At 34.4% G+C, this 26,790-nt stretch overlaps 1 protein-coding gene across 14 annotated transcripts in view; it reads left to right on the top strand.

The window, feature by feature from the left end:
- The window catches only part of TAX1BP1 (Tax1 binding protein 1), a 90,378-nt gene that overhangs the window by 44,231 nt on the left and 19,357 nt on the right, over positions 1 to 26,790 (top strand). For 4 of the 14 annotated variants that reach the window (XM_054559105.2, XM_054559103.2, XM_063725614.1 and 1 more), the window contains exons 6-13: positions 1,558 to 1,706; positions 1,794 to 1,884; positions 3,854 to 4,039; positions 8,438 to 8,641; positions 9,414 to 9,560; positions 10,674 to 10,797; positions 12,468 to 12,571; positions 16,351 to 16,476. In XM_054559105.2, the coding sequence (XP_054415080.1) occupies positions 1,558 to 1,706; positions 1,794 to 1,884; positions 3,854 to 4,039; positions 8,438 to 8,641; positions 9,414 to 9,560; positions 10,674 to 10,797; positions 12,468 to 12,571; positions 16,351 to 16,476 (1,131 nt within the window). 14 annotated transcript variants of the gene reach the window in all.

Genomic DNA, 26,790 nt, shown 5'->3' with positions numbered 1-26,790 from the left:
AGTGATTTTTTTCTCTTTTCCTATGCATTTTGTAGAATGCTGTATACCCGTTACAAGGCTTCATTACTTACAGGATTGGAAAGTAATTTTGTCCTAGGGAGAAATACTTGGGTTAAATCTGTAGTGTATTTGCAGTGCCAAGAGAGCGTTGGTAAAACTTAAAATAGAAAAAATGTAAACATTATTTAGAAACCTCTCTGGCCATCTTTATAAATCAACAAGACAAATCCTGAAAATGTGCCCAATTTCACAGCAATCATTATGATTGCAGAGGAAATAAATATTATTTGTTTTTTCTCTGGTATTGTGGCATTGGAACCAAAAAAGCATTTTGTACAACAGTTTTTGGTTAGTGTTACAGATTCAGTCAGACAAACATTTGCTTTGAACAAAAATAAATCAATAGGGTGTATCTGACTTTTATAAAATAATGTAGCAATGTTCATATTCTAGTAAGATATTTAAAATGATATTCTATCAATAAGATACTTGGGTGAGTTCTTTTATGTGAATTAAAGTGAATTATAAATACTATATAATCTTTCATACTTTTAACTTGGCAGAATGGTGATTTTTTTAGTTTTTGTTGCTGGGTAGGTAAGTATTACTGTTTTGGGGAGAAATTTTAAAATTGTTCTTTAATAAAAATAATTTTATCTTAATTTACCAATTCTTTTATAGTATAGTTTTCTATAACAAAACACTTCCCTATATACACTGTTATATTTGAGTCTTATAAATTGTCCATTTAAAGTAGAATATTCCAAGTAGAAATTCAATTCAACATTCAATTTGTTGCACTTACTACCTCTTTTATATTTGTCTTAGTGTCTTTGAATATTTGTTTAGGCCTCTGAGTCACACTGGCAAGAACATTAGGAACATGGCTTTAGGCATATGTTAGTGCTTTGATGGCACTTAGTGACCTGTGCTAGAAAAAGTGGGTGTTAACCTTGATGGTGTCGTGTAAGACTTGATATGTCGTGACTAATTTTTAAAATTTTTTCCTCATTTTTCTTGCCTGCCCCCTGGTGGAGAAAAGTTAGTAAAATCAACATACAGGGTACATGAAAAGTCTGAAGGTGGGGGAAAATGTATATTAAAAAAACTAATCATTGCTCATGCCTGTAGTCCCAGCACTTTTGGAGGCCGAGGCAGGAGGATTGTATGAGCCCAGGAGTTTCAGCCTGGGTGACATGGCAAAACCCTGTCTCTATTAAAAAAAAAATTAGCCAGGCGTGGTGGTGGATGCCTGTAGTCCCAACTACCTGGGAGGCTGAGGTAGGAGGATCACCTGAGCTGTGATTGTGCCACCATACTGCAGCCTGAGTGATAAAGTGAGACCCCAGACAAACAAAAAACAAATTATCGATTAATTTAGTATATGAAAATTTAAATATATGTTATCATTTCAGGTTTTATAGTCTTAGCTTCTCAAATTTGGAGGGAACAAATGTGGGATTAAAATTCTAAGAATACATAGTTTTCTTAAAGATATGCAAATTTGCTTTACTGATTATGTTTCTGTGTTTCTCAAAATACCTTGTCACTTCTCAGGGTCTTACTGAAGTAACACAAAGCTTAAAAATGGAAAATGAAGAGTTTAAGAAGAGGTTCAGTGATGCTACATCCAAAGCCCACCAGCTTGAGGAAGATATTGTGTCAGTAACACATAAAGCAATTGAAAAAGAAACTGAATTAGACAGGTATTTCTCATGCTTTTAAAAAATAAATTCAATAAAAATTTTAAAACTTTAAGACATTATAATGTTACTTTATCATACCTATCTCAGTTTAAAGGACAAACTCAAGAAGGCGCAACATGAAAGAGAACAACTTGAATGTCAGTTGAAGACAGAGAAGGATGAGAAGGAACTTTATAAGGTAATTTATTTTTACCATATCTATTGCCTGTTGCTTCAAAAGAAATGACCCCGGAACTTAGGGGCTGTAGGTCAGCAATTTAGGAGCAGCTTAGCTGAGTGGTTCTGGCTCTAGCCTCTTGTGTGGTTGCAGTCAGGATGTTGGCAAGGGCTGCAGTCAGCTAAAGGCTTGATTGGGACTGGAGGGTTTGCTTTCAAGATGGCTTACTCCAGTGGCTTTTGGCAGGAGGCCCTTCAGCTCCACTTGAAGTGGTCTTTTCATAGGCTGCTTGAATATCCTCACAGCATGGCAGCTAGCTTCTCTCAGAGTGAGTGATCCAGGAGAGAGCAAGGAGGAAGTCACAGTCATGTTGTATATCACCCCTAAAAGTTAGTTTTCAGGGAATTAATTTGCTGCTGTTTTAGATACTTAACAAGTAGTGTGTAATAAGTTGAAGAGGTTTCATGGCATTAAGATACTTGTTTATCACAATTCATGTAACTATTTTTCCTTTTTAAGAACATACATATATATATATACACACATTGGGGAGAACATTAATTTAGTAATGATCCCATTTTAGAGTTTGACTTTTAGAATATCTTCAGAGATGTCATTTCGTAAAAATATCCTCACTGCTAACAAATCTTGACTGCTTGAAGTTTTGATTTTTTGTTTGTTTGTTTGTTTGTTGTTTTTTTTTTTTGAGATGGAGTCTCGCTCTGTTGCCCAGGCTGGAGTGCAGTGGTGTGGTCTCGGCCCACTGCAAGCTCTGCCTCTCTCTCGGGTTCACGCCATTCTCCTGCCTCAGCCTCCCGAGGACCTGGGACTACAGGTGCCCGCGACCACGTCTGGCTAATTTTTTGTATTTTTTTAGTAGAGACGAGGTTTCACCGTGTTAGCCAGGATGGTCTCGATCTCCTGACCTTGTGATCTGCCCGCCTCAGCCTCCCAAAGTGCTGGGATTACAGGCGTGAGCCACTGTGCCTGGCAGTTTTTTTTAAATTTATTTTTTTAAGCAACCCTGAAATATAGAGTAGTTAGCTTAATTGTCAATGTTGTGGGTGCAAATTGAGACTTATTTTTTTAAGTGGCTCATAAGCATTTCCTGAAGGCAATTCCAGATGAGGAATTTCAAGAACATTCTGAGTTAAGTCCGTTTCTTGTTAAGTCAATTTAATGAGCTGATTACGAAAATCAGGTAGTGTTTTAAAGTGATGGTGCAAGGGTGTTGGTTGCTGATGTCTTCAGAGAATCAGGAGTTAATATTCTATCCTTGTGAACAGGAATTAGTCCTTCAGCATTCTGTATATTTAAAGAGTAAAGTACAAGAAGTAAGTTAATTCATTTCTCCTCAGTACTCTTAACTAAAGCAGGATATACTTAATAGTGTACACTAGGGGTCTGTATTTATATTCCTATTCCAGTAGTTGAATTTGATTTGTATGTCTGTTAGGAGCAAATCAGCAATAGCGAAAGTCATGGGAAAATCAATATAGTTGGGTTAGTCAACAAATACATTTTTCAGCACATTGAAACTAAATGATGCCGTACTTTTCTCCTGCAGAAAATGGAATTGTTTGAGATGTTGTTTTTGAATGTACCCCTTCTAGTTTTCCAGAATCTTGTCATGCCAGATTTGAATATGCCAGATAACATAATTTGTTTCCCCAAAAGAACAACCAAATCTATTTGCATTTTTAAAGAGAACCTGAAACCATTAAATCAAAGGAAAAGACTTTAGAGATCAGGTAATGTTGTTAGGGCTTAGAATAATCTCTCTGGAAAATAAAACAGCTTAGAAAAGCTGTGTTCTGCTCCTACATGCTTAACTAGTCAGTTGGCAGAACCTGGGTCTCCTAAATCCTAGTCTAGTATGTCTTTCCTTCCTTTCATTGTCTTTGGGTTAGGAATATAATGGTGTTTTAAACTTTGACCAACTTAGGTCATAGAGTTAGAATATTCTTCACATTTTCAAACACCATTACAGGTACATTTGAAGAATACAGAAATAGAAAATACCAAGCTTATGTCGGAGGTCCAGACTTTAAAAAATTTAGATGGGAACAAAGAAAGCGTGATTACTCATTTCAAAGAAGAGATTGGCAGGCTGCAGTTATGTTTGGCTGAAAAGGAAAATCTGCAAAGGACTTTCCTGCTTACAACCTCAAGTAAAGTAAGTACTTTTGCTATGTGTATTTGAAGATTGTAAAACATACCTATGAAATGTATGCAATATGATTTTCATTTTTAATTCCCCCAACCTTTTGTTTTAAAAAAGTTCGAACTTACAAAACAGTTGGAAGAACAGAACAATGAATACTAATGTACCCTAAAATATTTTGCCATTCTTTGTTTTATCTCCCCCATTTATATGCCTTTTTTTCCTGAGCGATGTGAGTTGCAAGTATTATGATAATTTACTCTAAATACTTTAGCATGTCTCCCTTATGAACAAGTGCATTCTTCTTCATAGCCATAACACCATTATTACACCAAAGAATTTAGCATTGATTGAATAATAGTCATTCTCATAGTTAGTTCACATTCAAATTGCCCCAAATGTATTCTTATATAACCTTTAAAATTTTGTGATTCACAGTTAAAGACTACATATTATTTTGATTGTTGTATTTTGAGTCGGTTTCAGTCTAGAATAGTGTCCCTGCACTTTTTATGACATTGATATTTTTGGAGAAGACAGGCTAGTCTGAGAAAATGTTCTATAATGTGGATTTGTCTGTTGTTTCTCATGACTAGATTCAGGTGAGACATTTTTGCAAGAAAAGACATAGATGATGTTTTGTCCATCCTGTTGGACTCATATCAAAAGTTATATAATGTCGATTTGTTCCGTTCTTGATAATGTTAGGTTTAATAATTTGTTTAAAGTTATGTCTACCTGTCTCTATATAGGTGCCATTCTTTTCTTTCCCTGTTTGTGATTATTAAGCAATCTGTGTAAACACCCTGTTCTCCAACAGCCTTTCCCCAATGGTTTTATTGTCCTTTGATGCTCCTCACCTGCATCAGCTATTATGTTGGTAATAATTAATGATAGAAAAATGGTGATTTAAAAAATTCTATTATTCCTTCTACATTTATTTGTAGGTAATCTTTTATCATGAGGACGTTCCTGTCACCCCTCCCTCTTTTTTTAATATAACTTTGGACTTACTGATTTTTTGCTGCATATTATGCGTAATCATCATTATTCTTTTTCATAACCAAATTGTTCTGAATTTAACCAGGGGAACCTTTTCAAGCCTGCTTTTTTGTCCTGATATGTTCCTATAACGCTTTGAATACTTTCTTGCTTTATGGCACAACTTTATGTTCTAACTTCAGGTTGTTCCCCGAGACCTGATATTACCATTTCTCCAAGAAACTCTGTTTTTTTTAGTAGGTAATGGTATTTTGAAACCAAGAGCTGGATCCTATTGCTACTACGGGGCTGCTGCTTTGCACTTTCAGTGGGTATTTTGCATCTTTAATTTATATTGATAGCTCCAATTCAGATTTAGTACCTTAGGATTCTTCCTTCCTTTGCTCCATTCCATATTTATATCTCTCTTCTTGCAATGTGAGAACTCTTGTTTCCCAAACATCATTATTACTCATGTGTTTCCATCCAGCCGTACACACCAGTGTTTTCACAATTATTACATCAATGCCACTTCCAACAATTAATGTACTAAATAAAGCTAAGGTATTTTTACAGCTCTTTTTTCTTAGAATATGTTTCACTAAGGATGTATAGAAACACCATGTTCAAAAGTGACTTGAACTATTTTTTTGCATACCTGTTATAAATTTGTAATATAATTTCATTTGCTTGTATTTAATTTTAATGTTTGCTTTTATTCTGTTTGATTTAATTTTATTGTTTGAATATGTAAAACAGTTGCTTTGTTCAGAAGTCAAAATGATAGAAAAATTTTACTCTGAGGTCTCAATCTCTTCCTTGTTTTTTTAAACCCTTTTCTTACCTATGCCCATAAACATTTTCATAAGTTTCTAGTTTATTCTTATGTTTCTTTTTGTAAAAATAAGCTTATATATGCATGTGTACATGTACATACATACTTCTTTATCCTCTTCTTTCTTAAAAAAGGTGGCGCTACTATACATACCATTTTGCACCTTTTTCTCATGGAACGAAATAAGTTGCTAGTTACTCCATATCAGTTTGTAGAGATCTTCCTCATTTGAAAAAAATGGCCACATAATATTCCATTATATAGATTTACCTTGATTGATTCATTATTTCTTATGATGTTATTTTTAGTAATTTGCTATTAAAAATACTCAGACATAGTTAATGTAATACCTAAAATGTCAGAAGCGCATGACATTTAGAATTAATGGTTAATCCTTGTTACTTTTTAATGTAACAGATTGCCAGTGCAAACATGAGAAGTGTATTTGATTATTTGTTATTTAATAAGATGCTAAAAATTTCTCTAAGCATCTTTTTCCTATTTAAGCAAGACTTCTGTGAGGAAAAGCATAGTTATGGAAGTACCTGAGAAAAATGACTACTAGTTGCTAAAGCTTTTTAAAAGATTGTGAAAGTAGTTTGAGGTGATGGTTATAAAAAAATTTAAACAGTACGTGAGGATACAAAGTAAAATGTAACCCTCATCCCTTCTCAGATAAGTTATTATTGAATTTATGAATATACGTATATTTATATTTTAACACAAATTAGAATTTATACATTTTTTCCTTTTAAAAAAATTTATAAATGGATATCTTGCACTATGATACACATGTGGATCTTTTTCATTCATCATAACAACTGCCTAGTATTTCTTCTCTTCATTTAACAACTGTGTAGTATATGTTTTTTGATTGTTTATAGTCTTCAGCTTTTATAAGCATCCTGCAGTAAACATCCTTATAGCAATATGTAGGCACATTTGTAATCCATAGAATAAATTCTTTCAAGTGGAATTACTGGGTCAATGAGTATTTAAATTTTGATAGTTATTTTCAAATTACCTTTCAAAAAAATGTTCTATTGATTTTTTTATTCCCACCAAGAGTATATGAGATATGTATTGTTTGTAATGTCTGAACAGACTTAGATTATATAGAGGTAGTATATCATAGTTTATCATAAATTCTCATGTTGGTAGACATTTTAGGTTCTTAATGATTTTTCATTATTTTAGTATTTTATTGAATCCTTGTAAAGCTAAACCTATGTCTATACCCTTTGATAATTTTCTTGGAAACTTATGGAAATAAAATTGCTAGATCAAAAGCTGTGAGAATTTTTAAGGTGCTGATGAATGTTGTAAACATCTGATGAGAAAAGATGCCAGTTACGGTTTATATAAGCTCACCTGTTTGTGAATGTGCCAGTTTCCCTAAACCCATGCAAATATTGGAATGTTACTGTTTTTTTGATGTTTGTTAGTTTGAAAGGTGAATGGCATTTGTTTTAACTTACTTGTTTGATTGTTGGTGAGTTGAATTTTTTACTGCATAATTGCATTTATTTCTTTAAAAAATTTTGTATGTTCATGACTTTTGACTTTTGTTTTGTTTCTCCTTATTGACTAGAAAAGTTATTTATATCAAGTATTATTATACCTTTCTTGACTATATTACATATAATTTTCTTCTAGTTCTTTTTCTTCTCCTTTGACATATAGAAGTTGGCGATCTTTTTATAGGTAGATCTATTAGTGTGATGCCTCCAAAGATTTTGTCCATGGCAACATTGCGTAAAATCATCATTTACATTTCCTTCTAAGGGGCTAACAGTTTAGAAACCAATATTTGGGTTGCATTTTTTTCCTGATTTTAGATTATTTTTAGTACAGAGATTAAAAACAGGAAGTTGAATAAACTAAATTTATTGTGTTTATAATGTTTAAATGTTATAATGTTTAAACATTAATATTAAAGGAAATAATTTCACCATGGCAATTTTAGCTTTTTAAAGATACTTTTAGGTTTGTCAAGCAGTATGAATTACTTTTCATTTTCCCAATGCCTCTTCTTTACTATTTATATATCAATATTTTGTTTTTAGAACGAAGGCCTAAATCTGTTCTGTGTTTTTATAATGATATGAAATAGATTTATATTATATTGGATGTCTTTTAGGGTAGAAAGTAGGAAACATCTTTTAACCAAAATTTTTGGTGTTACAAAGAAGCTTTTGGAATGATTTTTACTGGTAGTCATACAAAATGAGGGTCAGTATTTCTAGCTGGAGAGATTCTGGGGGATGGGATCTTTTGTTTGAGCCTCAGTTTGGGCAGGTCCTTAAGCACTGGGTATGTTGCCTGACTCGCTGTACTTTAGCTTCCTTGTGTATAAAGTAGTAGCAGTGAAACCGAGTACATAGGGTTGTTATAGAGGGAACCTAAAACAAAGTTGCTTCTTAAGTTTTTTGTAGGCATATACTCTGTAAGTCATGAGTAGAAAAACCAATATCTAAAATTTTGGCCCTGTTGAAATATGTGCGAAAATTGTTTCTGCTTCTGTTTTTTACTTGAGTGGTTGAATTACAAATATATTTATCTGCTTTCTTCAGGAAGATACTTTTTTTTTAAAGGAGCAACTTCGTAAAGCAGAGGAACAGGTTCAGGCAACTCGGCAAGAAGTTGTCTTTCTGGCTAAAGAACTTAGTGATGCTGTCAACGTACGAGACAGAACGATGGCAGACCTGCATACTGCACGCTTGGAAAACGAGAAAGTGAAAAAGCAGTTAGCTGATGCAGTGGCAGAACTTAAACTAAATGCTATGAAAAAAGATCAGGTAAAGCAAGTTAATTTTGAATTTGCATTTTGATTTAAAAAACCACTATAATCTCACAAAGTAGTAAATTGTGTTAAGATAAGATGGGTCAGATTTCTGCCTTATTTTAAATTTAAAATTTTCATTCCTTTTGTTTAGTCATTGTGACTTCTTGGCTTACAGTTTATGTGTGCTATAAGGAAAACTTCTGTGAGCAGAATTCTTAATGGTTGGTTAAAGCTGCCCTATTGATTAAATATATTGATGTCAGATATGTATTGTTTTGTTTGGAATTTCTTACTAGCTGTATAAAACAGTATTATGGTTAAGGGAGTAATAATTGCTCTTCAGGAGATGCATTATTTTTCTGTAGTTTTTTAAATGAACCTTAGTCCTAAGAATGTAAAACTGGACTTAAAAAGAGACCCTATGTTGCTCTGTAGCCAAAATCCCAAAATAGAAAAGTGGCCGGGGACAGTAGGTCACACCTATAACCTCAGCACTTTGGGGAGCTGAGGTGGGAAGATCGCTTGAGCCCAGGAGTTCAAGACCAGCCCGGGCAACATAGTGAGACCTCATCTCTACAAAAATTTACAAAAATTACCCAGGTGTGGTGGTGTGCACCTGTAGTCCCAGCTAGTCCAAAGGCTGAGACGAGGATTGCTTGAGCCAGGAGGTCAAGGCTGCAGTGAGCCATAATTGGGCCACTGTGTAAGATTGAAGTTGGGGTTACTATTAACATTAGGAGGTATCAGAGTTTTATTTTTTTCTTAGAATGTTTGTTTCTTTCTAGGACAAGACTGATACACTGGAACATGAACTAAGAAGAGAAGTTGAAGATCTGAAACTCCGTCTTCAGATGGCTGCAGACCATTATAAAGAAAAATTTAAGGAATGCCAAAGGCTCCAAAAACAAATAAACAAACTTTCAGATCAATCAGTAAGTATCATTAAATTTACACATAGTAAAATATCTTGTTAGTATTTTTGTTCGAAATCAAATTTGTAATATTCCAAATATCAACCTTTTAAATATTATTTATCTCTGCTTGATTTCAAGTCATTGGCCAAATATTGTAATAACTTTTCTTTAAAAAAGTCTGGAATTTTAATTTACTGGACAGCCAACAAAGGAAGCAAGGGCAGCAGCAAGGAAAAAACAGAAAAAAGTCTTCTTTTCTAGATAATTTCCCTCTTAAGTTCTTGATAAATATCTTTGTCACTCAAAACTCAATACTTACTATTGACTCTTGTGACAATGACATCTATTCTCATTGGAGTTCACCATTAATCATCCCTAGGTCTTAGATGGTGTCTCAGTCGTAATTGGCAAGTTCTTCCTACTCATATTATGAAGATTCCTATTCCTATTAGATTAGGAACAGTTAAAGAGTGTTAGCTAATTCTTTTGTATTCCATTTGAGAATAGGTAGGTAGATTTGTAATATAGCAAAGAAAATGTTTTTTGTTTTGAGGTATGTATGTTTCAATGTGGGTCCTTAAATTGTGCTTAAATACAAGGCCTTACTATCTGAGGAACTCCTGGAAATGTAGAAGAAACATATTTAAAACCTGAAATTGAAAGTGGTACTATAGCTCTCTTTTATTATGTGATGAATATGATACTTTCCTGGTCCTACTTTTTTAAATCAGAGGAGACAAGCAAGGAATGCATGTAGTAAAATAGGAAGGCCTTTGTGAAAAAATGTGATACTTCAAATATGACTCACCCACATGTATGAATTTGGCCTGGGGCCTTTTGAGTACATTATAACTTTGTAGTAGATTTCTGTGAATGACTTATTTTGGTGGTGTTTTGATGAGTTTATAAGAAAAAGCAAAATATAGTATATTTCTTTTGCAACATTTAGGTCAGTTAGCAAAATGATGTGTATAACTTTAGTCTTTGTTGGCTTTTAAAACAAGAGCAGCTTTGTGGACTTCTTAGGATTTCCTAAAGTAATACGTAAAAATAGTATTTACTTAGTTACTGCAAGAAGGAAATATAACTAATTCATTGACTCATTTAACAACTTGTTAACATTTTGAATAGGCTAATAATAATAATGTCTTCACAAAGAAAATGGGGAATCAGCAGAAAGTGAATGATGCTTCAGTAAACACAGACCCAGCCACTTCTGCCTCTACTGTAGATGTAAAGCCATCACCTTCTGCAGGTAAAAATCTTTTAGACTTTTTGTGTAGGGTGTCCTACATTGAAAAGTACTTATACTGCCTTCTTCCATGTGTAAGAATTTCAGGATGTTCATAAAAATTTTCACGTGATAAGTGAAGGAATTGAGGCAACGAGAAAATAAGGGTATAAATGTAAAATAGAGTCATGCATGTGATGAATATACGCAACATGAATATACAAAATGTGAATGTAAACTAGTAGTTATCTTCTTGAGACTATTCACACATGTTAAAAATGAGCTGGTGCTTGTGAGTACTCATTTGGGCTACATAGGACAGAAGCCATGAATTGAATTTTTACTTTATGTTCCATTAAATCTATGGAATTTTGAAGCATTTTATTTGCGGATTTTAATTTTTAAATTCTGTAGGGGAAAAAAGTCCCCTATTATTCTCGTATTTTTCTATTTATTCATTTATTTTTGGCTGCTTTGGATCAATGGGGGTACTTCTTCCTTTGTCAATGTACCTGTTGGCTGATGAGTTAAGTTTTTATTAGTTTATTAACTTATAGAACAGAATAGAGAGACATAGTGAAAACATGAATAACATGAAAATTTGGATTAACTAGGTTTTCATCTGTCCTGATTTTTTCACTTTTATGTAAATTTGACAGTAATGACGTTAAATACTAGAGAAAGTATATTTTCTTGTTTAGTGTGTGGAGTAATTGATCTTTTAAGTCTTTTTAAATGTCAACATCTTAGACTATTAAATATTAGGTTTATCCCCTGTAGGACAGAATTGAGCCTTCTGTTTCCATGTATCCTCTGTAGTACCTAAAATGGTGTTATAGGGTATTTACTTAATAAAGACTTAGTGGTAATGAAGGGCTAGAAGAATGATTTAAAATGTGTTCTTGGCGGGGTATGGTGGCATGTGCCTGTACTCCTAGCTACTCTGGAAGCTGTGGCAAGAGGATCACTTGAGCCCAAGAGTTTGAGGCTAGCCTGGGCAACATGTTGAGACCCTGGCTTTCAGAGAGGGGAAAGAGAATTCTCAGAGTATGGTTTTCCTACTTACCTTGTCTATTCAGTTATATAAGGAGAACAATTTTTGTGCTGTTTTGGAACTCTTTTTAGCAAATTTTGTTTTGTTTTGTTTTTGAGACGGAGTCTCACTCTGTCCCCCAGGCTGGAGTGCAGTGGCGCAATCTCAGTTCCCTGCAGCCTCTGCCTCCCGGGTTCAAGCGATTCTCCTGCCTCAGCCTCCTGAGTAGCTGGGAGTACAGGTGTGTGTCACCACGCCTGGCTAATTTTTTGTATTTTTATTAGAGACAGGGTTTCACCGTGTTAGCCAGGATGGTCTCGATCTCCTGCCTCGGCCTCGGCCCGCCTTGGCCTCCCAAAGTGCTGGGATTACAGGCATGAGCCACCGTGCCAGGCCGCTTTTTAGCAAATTTTTAAAAGTCAAAGAATAATCCTTTATTATTGAATGCAAACTTGGTTCTGGCCAAACACACATTTAAAAATTCTCAACTAGAGTTTATATATCCTTCTTTGTGTATCTAGGATATGAATAGATATTTCTGTCCTTCAGCATTCCATTTATTATATTTTACAATATACTGACCTTTAAGTTATTCTGAACAGGAAGATAATATAAGAGGCAAAATACTTTTTTAACAGTCTTATTTTCTGCCTTTCTACAGCAGAGGCAGATTTTGACATAGTAACAAAGGGGCAAGTCTGTGAAATGACCAAAGAAATTGCTGACAAAACAGAAAAGTATAATAAATGTAAACAACTCTTGCAGGTAAGTTAACTAAACTACCTTGTAAGTGAAAGAGATTTATAAAATGTTAATGACTTAGCTTACCTTTATTGTTTTGATTGATTGGTATCTTTGAGTTTCTTTTCCATCTCCATATACTGTTACTTAGTTTCACTTTGGCTTTTGGGATGATGAGGTGGGCGTTTGTGTACCTGTTCACATAGGCATGTGTGTAGCATCATGAGACCTAAAGTTACTATTTTCTTTTCACCTAATAAAATGTTCTTGTTTGGGTAATGGGCAAATAGTTAATTGAGGTTAGAAATTATTATCTGTCATCGTATAAAGATTCATGAAAAATATTTGAACTTCATAAAAGGGAAGTGCTGTTTTTAAATTTACTATTATAGGCCAAGTGCGGTGGCTCACACCTGTAATCCCAGCACCTTGGGAGGTCGACGAGGGTGGATCGCTTGAGGCCAGGAGTTGGAGACCAGTCTGGCCAACATGGTGAAACCCTGTCTGTACTAAAAATACAAAAATTAGCCAGGCTGTGGTGGAGCATGCCTGTAGTCCCACCTACAGTCTCCTGAGGCAGGAGAATCACTTGAACCCGGGAGGCGGAGGTTGCAGTGAGCCGAGATTGCACACTGCACTCCAGCCTAGGCAACAAAGCGAGTCTCTAAAAAAAAATAATAAATAAAATAAATTACTATTATAATAGCAAAGATTTTTACATCTTAAAGTGACTAGACTTGCATAGCGGAAAAGGGAATGTTAACCAAATGAATTGTCTCTTACGGTGTTTATTTTGATTATTATTATTTTATTTTATTTTATTTTTTGAGATGGAGTCTCACTCTGTCGCTCAGGCTGGGGTGCAGTGGTGCGATCTCAGCTCACTGCAATCTCCGCCTTCCGGGTTCATGCCATTCTCCTGCCTCAGCCTCCCAAGTAGCTGAGACTACAGGCGCCTGCCGCCACGCCCAGCTAATTTTCTGTATTTTTAGTAGAGATGGGGTTTCACCATGTTAGCCAGGATGGTCTCTATCTCCTGACCTCGTGATCCGCTCGCCTCGGCCTCTCAAAGTGCTGGGATTACAGGTATGAGCCACCGCGCCCGGCCTATTTTGATTATTTTAAACAGCTTCATTCAGACTTTTCTGGTTTGCAGCCTTCTTGGTGTAGTATTCAGTACTGGAATATTTAAAGGAAAAGGGAAAATGCTTCTCATTTATATCAATTTGGCATAGAGAGGAAAAAGTGTTGTTTGTACAAGTGATTTTTGTTTTTTTAAATGTGCTTTTTTGTGTGTGTTTTTGTGTGCATTGGGGAGGGGAGGGGCATTTTTTAGAGCTATAGAATAAAATTTACACATTAGCTTCATGTTACTGTAATTTAATTTACAGTAATTATTTAAAATATTTTTTTACTTATAAATAGCAAAATCTTTTAACCAAAGTTAAAATGAACTTTTTTTTTTTTTTTTTTTTTTTTTTGCTTGAGAGAATCCTGTGGAAGGGTTGATTAGAACAGTTTTACTCTTGAGTTCAGGGTAGTTTTTTTAAGAGTGAACTACATTTTCATTAAAGATGAAACAATTCTGGGTGAATATTTCAAGATTTTTCTATAGAAATAGTATTGAAAGGAAGATAGAATAATGTTCAAGCAAAAACCTTCCTCAGGGTGCTTTTTTTTTTTTTTTTTTTTTAAACAACCATATTGAGGTATAATTGAAATCCAATGAATTGCATGTACCTAAAGTATACAGTTGAATCAGTTTTGACATACACAGTTGTGAAACTATCACCACAGTGCCATCACTCTCCCAGTTTTTTTGGTACCTGTTTGCAACACATCTCTTTCATTATCCTTATCTCCAGGAAATTATTGGCCTGCTTTCTGTCGCTATCAATTAGCCTACCTTTTAGACAATTTTATAAAATGGAGTCATGTAATATGTACTTTTTTCTACCCACTTTCAGCATGATTATTTGAGATTTATTCATATTATTGCGTATATTTATTCCTTTTTTATTGTATCATTTGTTTATCCATTCACCACTTGATGGGTAGTTGGGGTTGTTTTTCGGCTGGTACAAATAAAGCTGCTTATGAACATTTATTTACAAGTTGTTTATGGACATATGGGTTTTTTTGTTTCTTTTGGGTAAATATCTAGGAGTGAATTGCCTGGGTGATATTGTAGTTGAATAACTGTAAGAAATTACCTCCTGGGTGCAGTGGCTCATGTCTGTAATCCCAGCACTTTGGGAGGCCGAGGTGGGAGCATCATTTGAGGTCAGGAGTTTGTGACCATCCTGGCTAATATGGTGAAACCCCTTCTCTACTAAAAATACAAAAATTAGCTGGGCATGGTGGTGCACTCCTGTAATCGCAGCTACATGGGAGGCTGGGGCAGGAGAATCGCTTGAACCCGGGAGGTGGAGGTTGCAGTGAGCCAAGACTGCACCACTGCACTCCAGCCTGGGTGACAGAGTGAGACTGTGTCTCAAAAAAAAAAAAAAAAAGAAATTACCAAACTGTTTTGTAAGGTGTTTGTACCATCTTATATAGCCAGCGTAATGGGTATGTACTGATAGCTCATTGTGGTTTTAATGTGCATTTCTATAATGACTTGATGTTGAGCATCTTTTCTTATGCTTATTTGCTCTTTATCTCTTTTTGTGTGAGTGGTCAAATCTTTTTGGTAGTTTAAACATAGGGTTGTTCACCTTGAGTTGTGTTTTTTTTTCTGTATATGTCTTTTGTCTGATATATGTAAGGTGAATATTTTCTCCAAGTCTGTAGCTTGCCTTTTCATTTCCTTAATGATGTTTTTAGAAAAGCAAAATTTTAATTTTGATAAAGTGCAGTTTATCAGTTCATTTATGTTTTATGCTTTTTACCTTCTAAGGAATGTTTGCCTAATCCAAGGAGATAAAGATTTTCTCCTGTGTTGTCTTCTAGAAGTTTTATAATCAGCTTTTCTATTTTCTATTTTCTGTGAATCATTTTGAGTTAATTTTTGTGTATGATATGGAATGTATGGTATGGATATTCAACTGACCTAGCATTATTTGTTTAAAAGATTTTCCTCTCCATTAAATTGCTCAAAGTATATTTTTAAGTGTTCGCATTGAACAAAATGTTCCAAATGGAATTGGCCTAATTACCTTTTCGTCATGATTTGCAACTCCTCCTTTAAGATAATCTGGGTTGTAGAGAAGAGCAATGTATAAGAAGTCAACCTAAAAATTATCTTGGTCAGCAAATCCTAGAGTTTATCATTGCATGGAAACAACAGCATTATAAACATGATTTTATTTCCTCCCTTTGCAAAAGTAATGTATACTTATTGTGAAATGTTGTAGTGTTCCAGAAATGAAGAGTAGAGGTGGCAAAAATTACCTCTATCATTCTGATCCCCTGAGATAAGAACTATTAATATTTTGGTTTATATTTTTGTATACAACACAAACATATAGATATTGTATTATAACTGTGTAAAACAACCTATAAACCAAAATGGATTATATTATATATTCTATTTTAGCAACTTGCTATTTTCAATTAATGTATCTTAACATTTTTTCTTGTCAATTTGTATATCTGCCTTATTTAAAAATATATCTAGTATTTCATTGTGTGGATAGAAAATGATTTATTCAATTGTCTATTAATAGACATTTGATTATTCCAGTTTTTATGCTGTTACACAGTGTTATAATAAACGTTTAGCCCATATCTAAGTACGTTAGTATAGATTTTCACTCTACATGAATTTAAAATCTTTTGGTAATTATACTAATTTCATTTAGGATGAGAAAGCAAAATGCAATAAATATGCTGATGAACTTGCAAAAATGGAGCTGAAATGGAAAGAACAAGTGAAAATTGCTGAAAATGTAAAACTTGAACTAGCTGAAGTACAGGACAATTATAAAGTAAGTTTGGTACTCCTTGTATGTAAACTTAAGGCATAAACTTCTGAAAATTAGTTATGTATAATTTTATTCAATCTAATGTACATTTTAAATATGGATAATTGATAGTTTTTTCTACAAATAAAAATGTACTATATATTTAGTTACATAAATACTGTTCATTAACTTTGAATTGAGAAAATGGATACCATTTGCATTGCTATTGTGGCTTTAATTCTGTGGATTCAGATGGCTATTAAAATTACATCTTTTAATTGTGTTTATTTTTAAAGATGAAAAGTGATCATTATCCTCCTGCTCATTTTGAAACAAACATGAATGCATATGTAAAATTATTTTAGGATGGCTGGGCGTGGTGACCCACTCCTGTAATCCCAGCACTTTGGGAGGCCAATCTGGGAGGATTGCTTGAGTCCAGGAGTTTGAGATCAGCCTGGGCAACATAGGGAGATACCCACCCCCGCACCGGTCTCTAAAAAATAAAAATTAATAAATAAAAATAATTATTTTAGGGCCTTGACTTTTTTTGGAGTACAATAATATGTCATCAGTAATTTTAAAAATTTGGCTAGAGTTTTAACATTTATCACTAAAGTATGTGACTGTGATCCTAAATGAAATACTGTAAAAGCAAGTGATGTAATCTTAACTAATGAAAATTATTTTTGCCAATATAATCTTAGGCAACAGACAAGCCCAGATGATAAATGATACTGTAAGAATGTTAGAGAAGGTCAGGTGCAATGGCTCACGCCAGTAATCCCAGCACTTTGGGAGGCCGAGGCAGGCGGATCACGAGGTCAGGAGTTTGAGACCAGCCTGGCCAACGTAGTGAAACCCTGTCTCTACTAAAAATACAAAAAATTAGCCAGGCTTGGTGGTGGGCACCTGTAATCCCAGCCACTCAGGAGGCCGAGGCAGGAGAATCGCTTGAACCCTAGAGGCGGAGGTTGCAGTGAGCCAAGATCATGCCATTGCACTCCAGCCCGGGTGCCAGTGTGAGACTCCGTCTCAAAAAAAAAAAAAAAAGAATGTTAGAGAAAAAAAAAAAAAACAGGCTGTCAAACTACTTAATAAGTAGAAATATGTATTTCTTCTAAGGAGTAAAGTATAATTTAGTATATTTTAAGGAATGTATGTAGATATAATTTACATCTTTTTTTTTTTACTGAAGACCAGGAATTCTAAATGGTTTAAATATCATAGCTAATTGTACCTATGATCTAATTTTGAAGTTAGAATTATTTTAGTTTTCCCTTGTAGAGGCTGGAGATGTAGCATATTACAGGTAAGATACATTAGCTTATTATTTCTGTGATCCTTGTGGATATTCTTTTCAATAACTGGCACCTTCCTTAATTATTTATTAAGTGTGAATCATGAATTCATATGAAAAGAATTTTTTGCATATTGACTAGGGAAATGGTTTAGTAAATGTCTATTGAAGCCTATTTTACATGAAGTACTATGTTAGATATTATGTGGGTGATCACATAAGGCACAGTGCTATGCTTAAGGAGTTTATAATCTAGTAGAGTGCTAGAAGTGTAATGGTAGTATGCACAAAATTTTCACACCACCCTAGGTAATAATCATCTATAAGCCATGGGAAGCTAAACAGGTAATTTTATTTCATTAATGTTAAAAGTAAGCATTGAGATCAAACAACATATCTAAAATTACGTAGCTGGTAAATGTTTTTGGCTTTTTATTTAGTTCCTTGTGCCCTATTTTGTACTGTTTTGACACAGACTAACACTGACCAGACAAGGCAAAATGTGATAAAGCTCCACATGAATGATAAGTTTAATTGCCTTAGAGTTGTTTCCAATCAAATATTTAGGGGGAAGACATTATGGAGTAACTAGACCTTTGAAAGAACAAACTGGAGGGGAGGAGAAGCAGAGCTAGGGAAAGGAAGCAGCAGCGTTCTAAGTAGATGGAAGAGCATTAAGATACATTTGGAGTTCAGAAGTGGAGCGCGTTGTCTGCGAACTGTGAGCAGTCTTGATCATTAGGACTTGAGTATCTGTAACGGAGTAGCTTAGGCTTGAGTAATAGCTTGAAGCCAGGTTTTAGAAGGCCTAAAATGGAATTTCGGTTCTAGTTCTGTTAAGAATGTTCTAGGAGAAAAGAGACCCAATCACAGCGAGTCTTTTTGAAAATAATTTGGCAGCATTGAAGAGGATTTAGAGGTGGGAAGGGTTTGAAGGTGAGGAAATCAGGTAGGAATATTCTTACAATGAATTGAGAAAGACCACCTCCTTTTGGGTACCTTCCCTGATCACCTGCCATTGAATGGGTTACGTGTCTACAAGAGAAAGCTGTGAAAGACATCTTTAGGGAAGAGCCATTGAAGAATGATTTTATTTGTATTTGTATCCATTAATGCTTAAACTGTAATAGGTGACCAGTGGGTGATTGCTGAATGAATGAATGATTTAGAGACTGAAAGTGTTGGGGAGTGGAGAAAGAGGAAAAGGAAGAAGTATTCCAATATAGTTTCTAAGCTTTAGTCACAGTGTAGTCTGAGATTGAATTCTGTTAACAGAAGTACGAAAGTAGGCTTGGGACATTAACCATCAATTTAAAAGGCAGATTTGGAACTTGGGAAAGAGAAAGTGGTACATGAGTTAATATTTGTGATTTATTCCCAGGGGGGTGATATTTGAAGGTATGGAAGAAAGTGAGTTTTCAGAGAGAATATTGAGAGAAGAGGCCAAAGAAGAAACTTGGAGAATACTCATATTTGGATTGGGAAGAAAAAACACACAAAAAAGGGCATGGGACGATGAGGATTTCTATGAACTTCATATATGGAATGATTTTCAGAATATAGTAGTGCTGAGAAAAAGCATACACAGATTGAGCATTCCCTGATAAAAAATCCAAAATCTGAAATGTTCCAAACTGAAACTTTTTAAGCACTCACATGATGCCACAAGTAGACAATTCCATATCTGCCACGTTATTTTTTCACTGTTACTAACGGTACATAATAGTTTTTGCTATTAAGTACTTATGTGTGAATTATGTGTGAATAAGTGTAAGAAAATGACTGCTATCAGTAGCCTGAGGACCTCACTTGTAACTGGCCTCTAAAGTGGGAGCAATTTATTGCAAATTCATGCAATTTCATATAACCAAAGGAATAGTTTTAAGAATAAGGCAAGTTGGTGAATAAGTGACAAGTAATTCAGAGAAGTCAAAGAATTAGCTGAGGAAAATACGTGGATTTAGTAATAGGAATTATTTTCATAAGACAGTATAAACCAGATCTCAAAGTTGCAAGGAGGGAGTAGGTAAATGAAAAAAAATAATGAAATTTCTTTCTTTATTCAGCTTCAATTGGCAGAGAAAGACAAAGAAATAAGTGGTCTGACTTCACATTTGGAAAACCTCTCCAGGGAGAAGGTATTGAGCAATGTAGTTAAAAAAATGTGTATCACATGAAACTGAATAATAATAGAGCTTTATGAAGAGACACATTTTGAAGTTCATGTGACAGTACAATGTACAAATTTAGGAAAACGGTGAAATTTCTAAAAATTACATGAAATGTTTATCTGGTTTTCTTTTGTAATAGGAAACATTTTTGAAGTTGTTTAATGACTTACAGTAAAACCTCACATTCACATAGAACAATACATTTGTAATGTAAAAGATACTACAGTGCAGCATTTCTGAAAGTGTGGTCTGTGGTCCTTTTGGTGGTTCCCAATCCCCTTTCAGGGGCCTGCAAAGAAACAATTTTCATAATAATACTACAACATTATTTGATTTTCTCCCCACTGTTAACATTCACACTGTGTGAAAGCAGTGTGGAAAACTGCTTGTGTATTATTATGAATTAAGGCAGTGGCACCAAACTGTGATTGTATTCATCACCACCAAGTGCTCACAGTAGAGAAAAAAGAAAGCCAGTTGCACTGAAGATGTTAAAACAATAAAATATGTTAATTTTATTGACGCTTGACCCTTGGGTACATGTCTTTTTAGTATTCTGTGTGATTAAACAGAAAGTACCCCTAAAGTTCTTTTGTTGCCTAATGAAGTATGATGGTTAATAAAGGTAAAGCGCTTGTTTGTTTGAGTTGTGAGTTGAACTAGTCTCTTTTTTCATGGAAACCATTTTTACTTTAAAGAACAATTTCTGTATTCAGACTTGGGTATTTGACAGATATTTTCTCAAAGTGAAATGAAATGAGCCTGTTATTTCAAGGAAAAACAATTGATAGTATTTTTTTTGCCATTGATAATATTTGAGCTTTTAAGCAAAAACTAGAATTTTGAAAAACTTGTTATCTTCCAGTGTGAGCTTGATGCTTTCCAATGTTTACAAACTTTTCTAATGAGATGGGTGTAATATTTAGACTGTATTTTTTTTATTGTGTAGCAAAATTTGTCAGCATTTAGAAGATCCACATAACTCAGTGAACCAGTAGTTTTCCAAATGACCAGCGATGTTACAAAACCATGCATCATAAAAGAGCCATTCTAAGTGCAAGTTAGAGCTCAAGGTTGTATAAGGTTACTGTGATAGTTGTGAAATTCTGATTTTTCAACTCATCACTTTTTCCACATTTGTCCTTTGGCATTCTACTATAAGGAAGAACCTTTCTTTGTCCTTGTTTATGTATGTCTGTGTGGTATTGTTCCAGCAAGATTTTCTGATGCCAAAACTGGTATTCTACAATTCAGTTCAATTCTGATACTAACTACCATAAGTTAGCATAGACCCCTCAGGTTTAGGCTCAGTCCCACAGGACTGCTCCCACTTTAGAGGCCAGTTACAAATGAGGTCCTCAGGCTACTGATAGCAGTCATTTTCTTACACTTATTCACACATAATTCACACATAAGTACTTAATAGCAAAAACTATTATGTACCATTAATAACAGTGAAAAAATAACATGGCAGATATGGAATTGTCTACTTGTGGCATCATGTGAGTGCTTAAAAAGTTTCAGTTTGGAACATTTCAGATTTTGGATTTTTTATCAGGGAATGCTCAACCTGTGTATGCTTTTTCTCAGCACTACTATATTCTGAAAATCATTCCATATATGAAGTTCATAGAAATCCTCCATCTTTTTTTAAACAGCTGTGTAGTACTCCATTATACATACCATAATTTATTCAACCAACTTCCTGTATTTGGCCATTTAGGTAGTTGCTAATATTTTACAAATAATACTGCAATGAATGATTCTATGCACATGTAGTTTTCTGGTGTTGGGGTGGTACCTTCAAGGTAAATTCCTAGAAGTGTGATTGCTGGTTTGAAGGGTAAATGCATGTGTAGTTTTGTTAGAGATTGCCAGATGCCCTTTCATAGAGTTTGTATTATTTTTCGTTTCCACCAGCAATGTATGAGAAGTGGACCTGTTTCCCATATAAATTGTAATCAGGCTTTCTAATTTTTGCATATGGGATAGATTAGGAATAGTATCTTAGTGTAGTTTTAATTTGCATCTTTATTATGAGCGAGGTTAAACATCTTATCTTTTTTGTGAGTTCTTTGGCTCATTATTCTCTGATTTTTGGTTTGTTTTACTTATCTTGTTATATATATATTTTTTCCCTGTTAGAGATATTAGCCCTTTATTTGTGATACATATGTGGTAAGGATTTTCTCTCAGTTTATTTGACTTTTGACTATGCTCACTATGCTTACTTTTACCATGTAAATGTTCTTTATTTTTGTGTAGTCTAAAGTGTGGTACTGCCTTGACCAGCAGTGTCAGCACCATCTGGAAACTAGAAATGCATATTCTTTGCCGGGTGCTGTGGCTTACGCCTGTAATCCTAGCACTTTGGGAGGCTGAGGCTTGTGGATCACCTGAGGTCAGGAACTCGAGACCAGCCTGGCCAACATGGTGAAACCACGTCTCTATTAAAAATGCAAAAATTAGCCAGGCATGGTGGCTCATGCCATGAGCCCAGCTACTTGGGAGGCTGAGGTGAGAGAATTGCTTGAACCTGGGAGGCAGAGGCTGCAGTGAGCCGAGATTGTGCCCCTGCACTCCAGCCTGGGCAACAGAGTGAGACTCTGTATCAACAACAACAACAACAACAAAATGCATATTCTTGGGCCCTGTTCTGGTCCTGCTGAATCAGCAGCTCTGGAGGTGATGCCCCAAAATATGTGTTTGACAAAAACCCTCCGAGTGTTTCTGATTTATGCTCAGCTTTGAAAACTACTGATGTGTTGCATTTGAATTTGTAGTTTTCCACAGAAAGCATTCCCTACACCCAGGTTATAGAGGAGTTCACTTGTATTTTGTTCTAATACTGATAGAGTTTCAGTTTTTTTTTTTTTTTTTTTTTGAGGTGGTGTCTTGCTCTGTTGCCCAGGCGACAGTGCAGTGGCGTGAACTCGACTCACTACAACCTCTGCCTCTCAGGTTCAAGCAATTCTCTTGCTTCAGCCTCCTGAGTAGCTGGGATTACAGGCTCCCGCCACCACGCCTGGCTAATTTTTATATTTTTAGTAGAGACAGCGTTTCGCCATGTTGGCCAGGCTGGTCTCAAACTCCTGACCTCAGGTGATCCACGCGCCTCAGCCTCCCAAAGTGCTGGGATTACAAGTGTGAGCCACCATCAGTTTTTTTTTTTTAACATTAAAATTTCTTATCCATTTAGAATTATTCTTGGATATCACAGAAGGAATGCATCTAAGTTTATCTCCTTCTAAATTGCTGTCTAGTTATCTCAATCCATTCATCAAAATGCCAGTTTTGTGTCAGTGATTTGAGATACTACATTTATTGTATAATAGATTTCCGTATGCAGTTGGGTCTCTTTCTGTACTTTGAATACTGTTCCATTGATCTGTCTACTCATATGGTAGTACCATGGTGTTTTAATTGTAAGAACTTTGTAGTCTATTTTAATAGTTGGTTGGGTTAGTCCTTTCTCATAACTCTTTGTTTTCAGTGTTTTTCTAGCTTTTCTCTTGAAGGGTTAGTTTTCCATAGCAATTTTAGTACCAACTTTTCTAGCTCTAGAAATGATTGTTGGTGTTTTTATTGATATTGCATTAAGTATATACATTAACTTAGGGATAACTAACATCTTGGTGATATTTCTACCTTTTAATAAAGAACAGGCAATATGGGATGTTTTGTTCAAATCTGTTTTGTGTCTTTCAGGAATTTTAAATAATTTTCTTCTTTTTAAAGAAGAAATAACTTTTTAAAAAACTTCTAATAACTTTTAAATAATTTTAAATAATTTTCTTCTTTTTAAAGAAGAAATAACTTTTTAAAAAACTTCTAAATAACTTTTAAAAAACTTCTTTTTAAAGTTTATTCCTAAGTATTTTTGTTTTTCCTCTTGAAAATGGGATTTTCTCTTTCATTGTATGTTGTAACTGGTTATTGTTTTTGAATATGGGGCTCTTGAACTTTTTGTAGTTTTAAATTTTTATGTAATTTCAAACTCAAGTTGAAAAAATAGTATAGTGAACTCTCATTTATATTCTTTCCCCACCATTTGACAGTAACTGGAGGTGAAGACATAACAGTCCCTGCATATTGTATCCTCAGTACAAGGATGTTCTTTCAGCCATGTTAAAGTTAACAGATTTAGGAAGTTTAACACTGACACAGTATTATCATCTAACCTACAATACATATTGAAATTGTATCCTTAGTACTTTGTTTATTGTTTATAGTCTTTTCCTCCCAGATCTAGGATCCAATCCATGATCATACATTGCATTTAGTTGTCATGTGTTTAGTTTCCCTTTATCTGGAACAACTTTATAGCCTTTCTTAACCTTGACATTTTTGAAAAATATGGGCCAGTTATTTAATATAATACTAATTTTGGTTTAATATTTCGTCATGATGAAACTTAGGTTATGAATTTTGCCAGGAATACTACAGAATTTAAATATCCTTCTCAGTACTGGTGAGCTTTCATTATTTGGTTAAGGTATTGTCCACCAGGTTTTACTGATGTAAAATTAATATTTTTCCTTTGTAATTAATAAGTAATTTGTAGGGAGATACTTTGAGACCATGTAAATATCTTGTTCTTTATCAAACTTTCACCTGGTATTTTAGTATCTATTAATGATCTTCTAACTCCATAATTCCTTCTGTATTGATTTTAATTTTTCTGTAAGAGCTATCTTTTCCTTCTCCCCAATTTGTTTATTTATTCATTGATTTTTATCATTGTAGACTCATGGATTCCTGTTTTAGTCAGTGAATTACAGTCTATTTTTATAATCATTTTGATACTCAGATTGTATCAGATTTAACTAATAAGAGCCCCTGCAAACTAGCTCTTGTGGCTTAATATGTCTTTCATTATTCTTTGAGCACTTATTACTTTCTGGTGCAGAATGATGTTCCAGGCTCATCTTGTTATTTTCCTGCCCCAGCCTGGAATCAGTCTTTTCTCCAGGGAGCCCTGTTCCATTTATTGGTGAATGTAGTTTAGAAACCAAGATCTGGGCTGTAGGTGTACCCTCATTGATTCAAAGTCCTTGGCAGACAGAGCTAGAAAATATGTTTCTCCCCCTCTCTTTCCCTCTCTGTATATTAAAAAAATAGCAACACACAAAAAAACCCATGAGTAAATACTTATACCTCCAATTGTAGTCTAAAACTACCGCATAAATTCTACCTTCAATTGTAGTCTAAAACTACAGCATGAATTCTAGTCTTCTCTCTTTCCATCATATAACTTCCTTTTCTAATTAGACTAGGAACCTGGTCTGAGTTTCCTTGATATATTTACTCAAGTGTTGAATACACAGAAAATAATTTCAGAATTGCTAACCCGTAGCACTGTGAAAAGCACATCTAACTAGAGTTCAACATTTGTTTCATTTTTTGGTGGGTGGGGTGGAGGGTGTAAAATTTGCATATTTAGTTGTCCTATGGTGTACTCTCCATGCTCCCTTTACTCTCAGAACATCCCCGTGATGGCAGAGAAGAGGAATATGTTATTTCTCCTATTTACCAGTTGGAGTATCAGAAACATCCTTAACTTGTCAAATAATTTGTAAAACCGGGGTCACTGTGAGCCATTTTGGGTACCAAAGAAAAAAAGTATTTAGGCACCCTGGCAAAGGCAACCAGCTAAACAGACTTGTTCCTGGGAGCTGGAACAGTAAGAGATGACTACTTCTGACAAAGTCTCTTTCTTAAATTGTGGTGGCTATTTTAGGAAAATTATGAGTCAGCAGTTAATATTGTTTTGCTCAGTTAAGATAGCTACACTCATGTTATCCATGCCTTTTTAAGTAGGAGAGGTCCCCCAGGAATTCTTGACCATTTTTATCTCTAGAACCCTTTGATATTTTGACAAAGTCTATTTTCAGAAAATGATTTAAAATGAATAGAGCAAAATGTGTAGAATCACAAAGGAAACACATTATTGTAGTTATCAAAATATTAAGACAAATTTGTGATATATATTATGATATATATGATAGTAGAGTATGTGCTTATTCTTTTAAATGTTAAATAAGATTTAATAGCATGTCTAATAATGACTATAATTTTGAAGTGGTGATCAATAGAAAGGCTATTTTGAGATGGCTACAACAAATGTAATTCAAAACAAATGTAAGATTTAGCAGCATGTCTGATAATGACCGTAATTTTGAAGTGGTGATGAATATAAAGGCTATTTTGAGATGGCTACAACAAATGTAATATGAAACAAATCTGTTTGATTTCTGTAGATGGCCAAGTTACAGGTACTACAACCATTATTGTGTTTTTTGGCCTACATTCCTAATGGAAGAAAATCCTAAATTTTAGTTAGAAGTTAGTGAATAGATACAATTTTTTTGCCCATGTAAGTTCATGGACCTCCTGAAATCTAAACATGGACCCTTTGAGGAGCTTTGTGAATGCAAGTTTAAGAACCTTCTCTAAGTCCAGTTATTATGTTTTGGAGGGGAGGGTTCAGTCTTCTGATTTGCTAAAGAACCTAACCTTAACTATCTTGTCCATGTGCATGCATTCTCTTTCCCCCATGACGAATCAAAGCTGCTTATCACCAATCCTATTCTTACCCTGAATCCTATTTGCAAATGATTTATTGTATCTTTGATGGTAGAGTAGGCATATTAGATTAAACTCCCTGTTAGGTTGGAACTCTCTATAAAGTTGCTTGACTGTACCAATGCAGCATAAATCTTTTCATGAAACCCTTGACTCTATTTCAGTAGTATATTATTTGCTTACAGAAGAATTTAAACTCTACTTTAATTTGCATAAACTTTTGAATAAGTATTTTATTATCTCTAACTCTTTTGTGCCTTTTTTTTTTTTTTTTTTTGGAGA

The sequence above is a fragment of the Pongo abelii genome, chromosome 6 (genome assembly GCF_028885655.2).
Source record: "Pongo abelii isolate AG06213 chromosome 6, NHGRI_mPonAbe1-v2.0_pri, whole genome shotgun sequence".
NCBI classification, from domain to species: Eukaryota; Metazoa; Chordata; class Mammalia; order Primates; family Hominidae; genus Pongo; species Pongo abelii.
This window is presented reverse-complemented; position numbering and strand designations above follow the sequence as displayed.